Source organism: Melanotaenia boesemani, chromosome 15 (assembly GCF_017639745.1).
Source record: "Melanotaenia boesemani isolate fMelBoe1 chromosome 15, fMelBoe1.pri, whole genome shotgun sequence".
Classification (NCBI taxonomy): Eukaryota; Metazoa; Chordata; class Actinopteri; order Atheriniformes; family Melanotaeniidae; genus Melanotaenia; species Melanotaenia boesemani.
This window is the reverse complement of record NC_055696.1, coordinates 10,319,125-10,329,092: the sequence shown is the minus strand read 5'-3', so window position 1 is coordinate 10,329,092 and position 9,968 is coordinate 10,319,125. Positions and strand designations below refer to the sequence as shown.

The window sequence follows — 9,968 nt, the reverse complement described above, 5'->3', positions numbered from 1 at the left end:
TTGTACATTTGGTAAGATGAGGTATAGAATAATTTAGAATAATTTCTTGGGATGAATGAAGAAATGTTAATTAGTGTAAGTATATAGAGAACTTCAGGAATATTTAAGCATTTATTTGTCTTTGGGATCAAAATTTCTAATTATAAGCTGGTATGGTAAAAACAATTCTAATAAAACAAAACAAAAACTATATTAATCCGACTAAAACAATATTCAGCATTAAATCAATACTAATTCAAGACTTTTAAGGGAACTGTGCACACATTTTCCATGCATCAAAATGTTCACAGACGTCTGATAGTTTAGTAGGTTTGGTGAATATGGTACAGCAATTAAACCTTAATGGAAAAACTGAAGATACGGAAACTCCTCCAGAAGATCTTATGACAAGGTGTTCACATGACTAATTTTCACATGACTGATCAGTAATATCTTGCACAATATGGATGTTCTTGATAAGTGCAACATAAAGCACAAAGTCAACAGTAAGAAGGCTGTAAAAGGGCTCAAACAACTTGGCCTTAATACCATAAAGCGGCTACATTTTTCAAATTTTATTTCTATATCTCATCCAGTTCCAGTAATTTTATTCAAGAGGTGCCCCACACAGACTACAAACATGGCAATACCTACAACAACCAGCAGTTCACTGAGGAAATAAAAAAATGGGTGCAAATACAAAAAGGTCAAAATAAAAAGATGTCTTACACTAAAACAATCAGGTAACATCAGCCAAGTTCAAGGATGTACAACTGAGGTGTACAGTTCAGTAAAACTAGTTTTCACTGTTGTAATGAGTAACAAAAATACAGCCATATACTACTGTATTTTTCCAAGTCCACATATCAATAAAAATATACACAGTGTAGCGAGAAAACACCCTCGCAAAGTCCAGTATATCTGCTCAAATACTGGAGTGACAGAGCTGAGTCTCATCAGTCCATTTTGTAAACATACATGTGAATCACAGTTAATAGCTCACAGCAACAAATGTGTTCATTAAAATGACAAAACATGAGCAGAGCTGCCAAATGACATTTCATTTTAACACAATTTCATCCATGATGCATGAAGTTATCTACAATAACCCATATAAGGTCATGTTACATAGCAATTCATTCAGGTTAATTAATCAATGAGCTTTTTTTTCTTTCCTGTAGAGTTAAAAATTAACAATACATCATGATATTGTCAATACACAATGCTTTCATGTTGTTTTCAGATTTTCTGTAAGTCATTATTCAGTAATAAATGATCATAATCGTGGTTAAAAACAGTTAGGTCAGGCTAATGTTACAACCAGTTACAGTCCATCTGTAAAACGTCACTTTAATAACTGATATTTACAGTTATTCCTTTATTTCCAAAATGTTCAGAGTATTGTTTCTTGTGTTAGTAAATCACTCATCCTTTAACAAACAGTAATAAAACCATTATCCTGTGCTCTTAAGAGTTCAAGGCCAGCAGTGTGGCCCCTCTGGAGAGGTGGGTCAAGGAAAGCTGAAGTCTAATTACTATCACTGCCAACCCAGCTGGGGGTGCAGCCCTGGTTGGAGTGGGAAAGGGGTTCCAGGCCCTGGAGGATAGTTGGTGAAACTGTTGGGTTGAGGAAAGCTTTCCAAAGCAGATGTAGGATGAGCCTGAAAAGTCATAAAAAAAAAAAGCTCTAATACAAGCTTGTCAACCTGACGTTTAAGTATTTTTACTCAGCCAGAGAAGTGTGTGTACACAGCTACCTGCAGCAGGGCAGATTGCATGGCTGGGTTGTGGAGGCCACCAAGAGCAGCAGGGGAGGCAGAGGCAGAAAAGCCTGGTACTGCAGGGAAGGATAATAAGCTGGGGAAGCCACTACTTCCTGGAGGCTGGAGTCCACTGCCCAACCTGGAACACACAGAAATACTGTCACAATACAAAACACCTGATAAATCTGATCTCTTTTAAAAAAAAAAAAAAAAAAAAAAAAAAACTTTCAACATTTTAAAAAAAAGATAATAAGTCCACTTTCACTTATCCAGCTAAATATAAATCCTCTTGATAGTTACACAATTCAAATCAACATGTCTATATTGTTTGTTTAATCTGTATCAACATTCCCATCTGGTTGTTTTCTAAAAACTAATCTGAGCAGTTACCAGAAAACCAGGAGATATTTAACAAACTTACCCTCATCTTCTTTAGCAAAAAGACAAATGAGCACATTTCCAAATATATTATATTACCGGTAAATATCAAAGCTGACACTATGTCACATTAACTAGTATAGTGGTGGTACACAGTTTGTATGTCATTCATCTTTGATGTATGTCCATTCATTTATTTACTTATTTTTATTCATTTATTTCTATTTTTTTACACACCCAAAGCACTCTAGTTTGCTCAATTGGTGGATCTTTCAAGGATACACCTGCTTCTTGAGTTCTTGAAATGTCAACAAAAGCAAGGTTTGAAATTGCAGCATTCATTCATTGATAAAATTTAATGTGGCTGACAGTAATCACCAGGTAGACTTGACACATAACCCAGACAACACACACCAAGACTGGACTGACGCCAAAGAGGAGGACAGGAGAACTTTGTCCTTTCTACGGTCCACCACTTTACTTATCACATGGAAATATTACTGGAAAATTGATAGCCATGATTTATGAATCCTTTTTTTTTTGTCATTTTACAAGCGTCAGTGTCACATGTGTCATGCTGTGGAAATTATTACCAGTTACTTTTGTGCTTTCACAGTAATAAAGAAGAATATGATGTCTGTAATGTCAAAGATAATTGTCCTTTAAACTCAGCTGCTTCAATGTTTGTGTAAAGCTAATGAAATCATTTTAGGAATCAGTTTGAAATCACTGTGCTTATATGACAAATTAACATGTCATTGTGTCTATGCGTACTTGTAAAACTTTTGTCAAACGTTCACATACCCAGGCTGGAAACTGGAGCTGAAGGCAGATGCAAAACCTGGTAACACAGGGGACGATGCTGGAGCTCCAACCACAGCTGCTGCTGCCGCTGCCTGCAGTGGGGCCACTGATGATACTGACGATGGAGTGGCTCCTGACAGCCCCATGAGTGAAGACAAAACAGGGCTCCCAGCACCATGCCCCCCTGAAACACCAAGTCCAGGGAATGCATTGGGGCTAGGCCCAGGAGGAAGGCCTGGGAATATAGAGGGGGCAGAGGTAAGGCCTAGACCAAAAGGGGACACTGCACTGGGGGCACCATTGGGAGCCAACCCTGCATAGATAGAGGTTGGTGGGTGGTTAGAAATGTTGGTGGTGGCAGGTATTGTAGGTGAAGGGATGGTAGCTGGGGGGAGAGAAGACAGGGCCGGAAAAGGGGGCAGACCTGGATAATGAGATGGTGCTGGGCTGGAAGACAGTGCTTGGAGGCCAGTTAAAGCAACAGGACTAGGGAGAGAAACTTGAGGAGAACCAGAAGGGTTTGACAGACCCAAAGAGCGTGCCAGAGCAGCCTGAGCAGCTCCCTGGGCCACCAGCGAACTAACAGATGGTGTACCAGAACGAGAGGTGCCTTTAAAAGCAGAGTGTACAGGGCTGTTACTGCCACTGTTATTACCCCCAGAGTGTCTGCTCAGGGCTCCAGCCACAACAGCCTGAGTCTGAGCAGAATGGACAGGGGAGGGTTTCGGACTGGGGCCTGGGGTGGAACAGTTTGGAATAACTGGTGTGGAAGATCCAGGAGTGTGAGATGATAGTCCAGAAGGGGTGTAACTTCGAATCACTGACCCAGAGGGGTTACCTGCTTGTGGGGGCATCCCAGGAAAGTTGGACCCTGTCTGGTGATCTGTGGGCTGGGAATATCCTCTCTGCTGAGTTAAGCCCATGGTGTTCATCTGAGATGGGGAGTCTTGGGTGCTGCGGGAAGCTGCAGGGGTGCCTGGCCGAGAGAGGCCATGGTAAGGGGAAGAGGAGAAGCCTCCGCCGCTTGGGACAGGAGTTCCGCAAGGGGTGCCTGATGGGGTGTGGGGTTTAATAACAGATGAAGGGGTTGGTGTGACATGACCACTGGGGGTCTGGGGCCCTGCTTTAATCACAGATGGAGATGGGGCTGGGGAAGGGGAGGCAGCGTTGGGGTTGTTTGAGGGCACCATGCCAGGAAAAACTGGTGTGATGGGGGTAGTGGGAAGGGGCTGAGCAGGTGACTGGGGTGGGACAGGGGTAGAAGGCGTGGACCCATGATGAATTAGAAGGGGACCACTGTTGACTCCAGGTGTGGTGTTCTGCGGGTTGCCTGGTTTGGTGTAGCCTGAAAAAAAGTAGATTATAAATTGTAAAATAAATAAATAAAGAAAACTTAAATTACTGCCATTATTATCCAATGCAGTGATACAACAGGAGAGAGGTTACATGATTTATTTATTTCTATTATCTGTAATGTTATTGTTAAAAACAGATTTCATTCCAGGACAGTAGCAGAAAGGTTTAAAGCCCAAAAAACAATTGAAAGCCAATCCATCCACATACAGCAAATAAAGAAAAAAAGCAAAAAGGAACAGCCAGAGCGTCTATTACAAGAAAATTAAAGTTTTTTCCTATTTAAATAATGTCTCCCTCTTACCTTTGGGGAAATGTTTATGTTAGGTGGTGATGTGTTAATCTCAAATCAACTTCAACACATTTGCACATTTTATTTGCTTTGGATGAATCTAGAAATGTCTGCAACTCACTTAAACCCTGCATTTAACTGAAAATAGTACAAAGACAAGTTTTCAAAACTTCAAACATCTCTTTGTCTTCTTTATTCATGGAAATTTCTAACTGACTATAACAGCCTATAAGTATCTTAGTCAATTTGAGCCAATCAACATTAGAAAATAAATTGAGAATTGAATAAAAAAAAATTAAAAAGCTATTTATATGTTATCTTTGTATTATTTTAAATGAAATGCAGGGTTACGGTTATTTGCTAATAATTGGATTCTTTTCTTAATTCCCATTTTGTAGAGTCCCAACTTTTTTGAAAAGAATGTTGTATTGGCACTATTTAAAAAAAGACAGGTGACTCCACATTAAAAATGTGGCTATCTCAAGCGATGCATGTTAAATGCCAGCGTAAATCATAACTCCAGAAGAAAAAGACTTTTGGAATTAGTTTTCCAGTCATGTAACCCGAAACACACACAAAAAAAAAAAATACACTACCCTGACTGACCAGAAAACAGAAATATTTGCATGATGTGCTTCAATACACAAGCACTTAAAAAAGAACAGCTGTGACATTGAGCCAACTCTTACAGCTGTGGGTTGACAGTTCTCCAAAGCAGAGGCTGTAATTTATGGTGGTGGTGTACTGCACTGATTATTATTATATTAACAGAAATACTACAAATAATTAAAATCAAATATATTGAATAAACATGCTACTATAATGAATTGATAACACAAATATAATCACTGTGTTTTTCTGGTCAATCAGCTTGCTCAAATAAAAGTAAAAAAAAAAAAATCACATTCTTCCCCTGATAAAGCTACAAACTGGAGAAGCACAGATAAGCAGCATGCTAGCAAGTAAGGCTGCAAGCTTCAGGAAGTCTGTTATCGCTCTCTCTCTCTCTCTCTCTCTCTCTCTCTCACACACACACACACACACACACACACACACACACACACACTTGCTTCAACTGAGTCATACCTGCTACTTTGTGGGCAGAGCTGTAGGGAGGAGGGGGCACGTTGGCCGTTATAACCCCTCCTACAGAAACAATTCCTGCGTTGTTGTACGCACCTGAGTGGCAGTTGCAAATATTAAAGGTGTCCACCATATGCTCACACACATACAAAAGAATCACACAAAACACCCCGCTACCAGTTGTACCTCAACCAATCCTAGATGACATTAATAAAATAAAACCCCACTATGATTTATGTGCACAACTCAAAGCCATGTTATCAATTGCTCAAATTTGTTTAGTTGTTTTCTCACTTCATGTAACATTTGATGTACATACTTGGTGCAATGGTGGCATGAGGTCGGCACGGTGGTATAGGGTAAGGAACAGGTCGGTGAGGGTTGTAGGTTGAAGGAAACTAAAAAGAAAATACAAAAGCTATTAAATACAGATGAATTAATGAGCTTTTTCTAATTATGATCTTTAAAAAAAACAATATTTTAAATATAAGTCATATTTAAAATATAAAGTTAAACTTAACTACTTTAATGGTCAACAGCCAATATAGTGCAAAAATGTTTACATTCAAATAGCTGAACCACTTGTACACGTCCATTTCGAGTTCTTGCCAATCATTAACTAACATAGATGGCTTTGCAAGTAGGTTGTTGTTTAATTACTGTAGGTAGGTTATGTATTTAACACTCGTCTTTCTATTGGGAGTTTTCCCTTGTGGTATACTGGTATTAAGCTGGATTTATACTTGTAAGTTGTCTGTGTATGATGGGGCCAGCACAGCTGATACTGGTGAAATCTGCTCTCTAACTCAAGCGTAGAGTTACGGCATTGTGTTGTAGTTATTGCAACTGTAAGCATAGGTGGACGTCAGGTCTGGAATAAGTATGCATCAAACGTCTGTGGACCTACGTGGAGCATATGGTGGTGGCGCCAAAACCGACCTTACGCAGACATAGCACAAGTATAAATCCAGCATTAGACCATCCACTCTGTGATTTCCCACTCAAGTGCTTACAGGTTTTAAAGGTCCAATAATCCTGGAAGCAATTCCTTTCCCCTCTATACTGTTAGAGGCGTCCTCTTTCTTCTCAGCTTCTTTTCTAACAGGAGGGATTCCCTGTGAGGACAAGCAAAATCCATTATGAAAAAAAAAAGAAAAAAAGGATGCTTTTATGAAAACAAAAACATCCAACAAAATATTTTTATCAGTGTTTATTTTGATTAAAATCACAAGGCAAAGAGTGTAATTATGTTCCTAATCTAATTCCACTCGGTTTAATTCTTTTCTTTGTCAGTAGATGTGTTTCCATATTGCTGGAAATAAGCTCTTACTGCATAAAATACAAGAGGCAATATGCACGGAAGTGCCTGTCAGGACATAGTGCAAAAAGTAAATGTGGAAAAATCACCAGAATGTAGAGAATGGTGTATGGGGCTCCTTGATTTTTTTTTAACGAGGTGATAAAAAAATTCAATATTATATGTATTGACATTTATCAACAGAATCAACAAGTAGAAAGTGACAAATCTTTGACAGAAAAGGGTATGAAGCAGCAAATCAAAACACACAGTAAATGCTCACAGAAAGACTGGAAAGACATGCTGATCTTACATTTTTCCTACTTTTTTTCCTTCTCCCTTTCCTTATATTTGGGCTTTTGCAGCCTTTATTTGCAACTAACTAACTAACTAACTAAACCTAGGCCACTAGCATCGAGGAGCGTAACCATCTGTACATGGGGCACAAAATCAACCAGTTAAGCTACATGACATCCAGAGTGACATTTCACTGTAGTTCTGGATATATGGTAAATGGACTGCCTTTTTATTGTGCTATTTTTGGTCATTTGTCAGAGTAAATATGTAGCTAATATGTTCGAGACAATTCAACATGTGGTCTTCAACCTACTGACTGGCTGAGAACAGTTTTTCCTTCCAAACTACATCCACCTGAATGGAAAATCACCACAAGAAGCAAAAGCTGTTGACAGTTGTGTTCTCACATGCTACCCCTCTGCAGCCTTCCGTAGTACATGTGTGGAAACAGCTATATAAAGAGTACTAAGGAGTTAAGCATATACTGGCATATACTTACGGGAAATGTGCCAGTAACCAAGCTCGGTCTGCCTTTGGGGTATGGATTTCCTGGTATCATTCCACAGGAGGAGATCATAGCTACAGGAGCCTTGCACCCAACCTTGCAGACCTTATGAGACAGAGATATTGAATTTTGCTTTTCCAAACTGTTTTTTTTTTTTTAACATTATGCTACTATAATTAATAGCACATGAACCTTGTTCATTTGAGTTTTACTTTAATTCTTATCTATTTTTACACTACCAGTCAAAAGTTTAGACACACATTCCCATTAAATCTAATGCGTAAATCTGTCAAAAGTTTTGACTGGTAGTGTACATGTTCATCTATGTTCGGCTTTCAAATCATCTTTTTTTTTATCATAGTGAGCATTAAAATTAGTTATGTACCTACCTGCTCTAGTATCCTTCGAGCACGCTTCTTCTCAGATAAGTGTATGCGAAACAAATCCTCCACCGGACGATAATTTTGAGCATCTGAAATGTTCCTGTATGATAATAATTGATACAAAACAATTTGGTCAATTGAAGCAAACAGGACAATTTGTTCCAGGTGCATAAATGTATTTTAAATTTAACTCACAGAGCTACTAGTTCCAGGACAACAAGTCTGTCTTTTGAAAAAGTGAAGCAGTTTAAGATATTTGCAACTTTGGTTGTAGGGATGGCAACCATTTTCTAAAAGAACAAAAAGGAGAGAGAGAGAGAGACAACACATTTAAAAATCTGGACAGATGAGTGAAACAGGTGGCTGTACACTCATATCAGTTTCTCGGATTTTTATGTTATTAAGTATTTACGAGTAAAAACTATAAACATTGAGGCCTATATTACTTAATGCTGCAGTTACTTACATGTTGTAAAGCTTTAACTGCTTTGACCTGAGGTTCTGCCCATGAGAAGTACTTCAGAATTTCAATCACCTGCAGATGTTAGGAACACTATTACGTCTTGAGAAGTGCTCGAGTGCAAAAAACAAAAGTAAGGAGGACCATAAAATTTTGACAATGACTTTATATGATAATAAAGGTAAAGTTTAGAATCAATTTCTGAAACATCAGTTCTCCTTTATTGGCTGTAATTAAACAATGTTTTAGCATTAAAACAACTATTACAATTATTATATCTAAAGGTTTTTCCAATCATATTCATTTGCACGTTTATGTTGAACAAATTAATCTGTTTGTGTCTTAATCTATTAGTTATATGGTACTTAATAGGTAGGTAAAGATATACAGAGGCAGAGGGGTAAATGTGGCATTATAATGCTGCTGTTTGGATGATACCTGCTCACTGGAAAAATATCCGTGCACCTGCTCTATGGCTCTGATACGCTGGTCGGTCAAGACACACTGAAACACAAGTTGAACAGTTAGCAAAGCCTGGACAATTTCGTTATTTCAAATCATAATCATACTGACATGTTAGTACCTTTTTTATCTCATCCAAGACTATGTCAAATGCTTTCTTATCCATGTTTGTTGACTTAAACAAATCTCTCTGACAATAACTGGTTACTATATTATAAAATGAACTGTTTGTAATACAAGAGATTCGATCACGTAGGATACAACGTATTTAAGTGACTTTAAACAATTTCACTGATCCAGTTTCTGATATAAACTCATAATTCTACGATACTATGATTGAAAACAATGTAGATTTGAAGTAAATTGTTTAAAATCCACATGGTGATCATAGTCCTTCGGTATCTGAAGTTTTTCCAACAGTAAACAATGAGAAACTGCAGAGCAAAACCTGTCCGCACCAGATTTGTCCGCAGCTAACAACAAGCTAGCTAGCTAAAGCTGCCTCTATTCTGAGCACAACACGATAAAAATAGATTTGGAAAAATGCTAAACAAATATTATCGTAAATTTTCATTCAAGCTTTGCTTAAATAATTTACCACTGATACTATAGCAGAGAAGGAAATATACAAAAAAAATTTAAAACGTAAAAATAACTTGCAAGGACATATGCGATTCTAGCTAGCTTTTGACAGCTGGCGCTTACAGCGTCAACAACGAAAGGACCTCAATGAAGCTAGTGGTCAGAAAATACACTCTGTACAAATAATATGAAAATAACACCAAATTAGATTCATTTCTGAGTAATATTATCAGAAAAAAAGTAATATTCTACAGAAAATAATCTATAATTAAAGTAATTTTTAGGCAGTTTTATATTTTACAAAATATTGTAGCTATTCCATGCAGGCGG

General features: G+C 38.0%; 1 protein-coding gene across 2 annotated transcripts; it reads right to left on the bottom strand.

Annotated features, from left to right (window-relative positions):
* Positions 1-534: 534 nt before the first annotated feature.
* proser1 (proline and serine rich 1) lies at positions 535-9,861 on the bottom strand. 2 transcript variants are annotated; one of them, XM_042008272.1, is made up of 12 exons: positions 9,178-9,859; positions 9,033-9,098; positions 8,601-8,669; positions 8,330-8,424; positions 8,141-8,234; positions 7,746-7,856; positions 6,666-6,767; positions 5,972-6,050; positions 5,656-5,748; positions 2,925-4,269; positions 1,737-1,881; positions 535-1,640 (listed from the first exon to the last, which is right to left on the bottom strand). In XM_042008272.1, the coding sequence occupies exons 1-12, from the start codon at positions 9,220-9,222 to the stop codon at positions 1,518-1,520; spliced, it is 2,367 nt and encodes a 788-aa protein (XP_041864206.1). In that variant the 5' UTR covers positions 9,223-9,859; the 3' UTR covers positions 535-1,517. The 2 variants fall into 2 exon arrangements, with proteins under 2 accessions (XP_041864206.1, XP_041864207.1); XM_042008273.1 differs by lacking the exon at positions 5,656-5,748 and having other exon boundaries at positions 9,178-9,861.
* Positions 9,862-9,968: the final 107 nt, after the last annotated feature.

Bases quoted from the DNA above. Each gene is read 5' to 3' on its own strand.
- proser1 (XM_042008272.1), bottom strand. From the start codon at position 9,222: ATGGATAAGAAAGCATTTGACATAGTCTTGGATGAGATAAAAAAG. The intron at 8,235-8,329 runs GTGAGTTAAATT...ATTATCATACAG, and splicing joins GTCCTGGAACTAGTAGCTCT to GAACATTTCAGATGCTCAAA. The intron at 7,857-8,140 runs GTAGGTACATAA...CTGTCTCATAAG, and splicing joins CTCGAAGGATACTAGAGCAG to GTCTGCAAGGTTGGGTGCAA.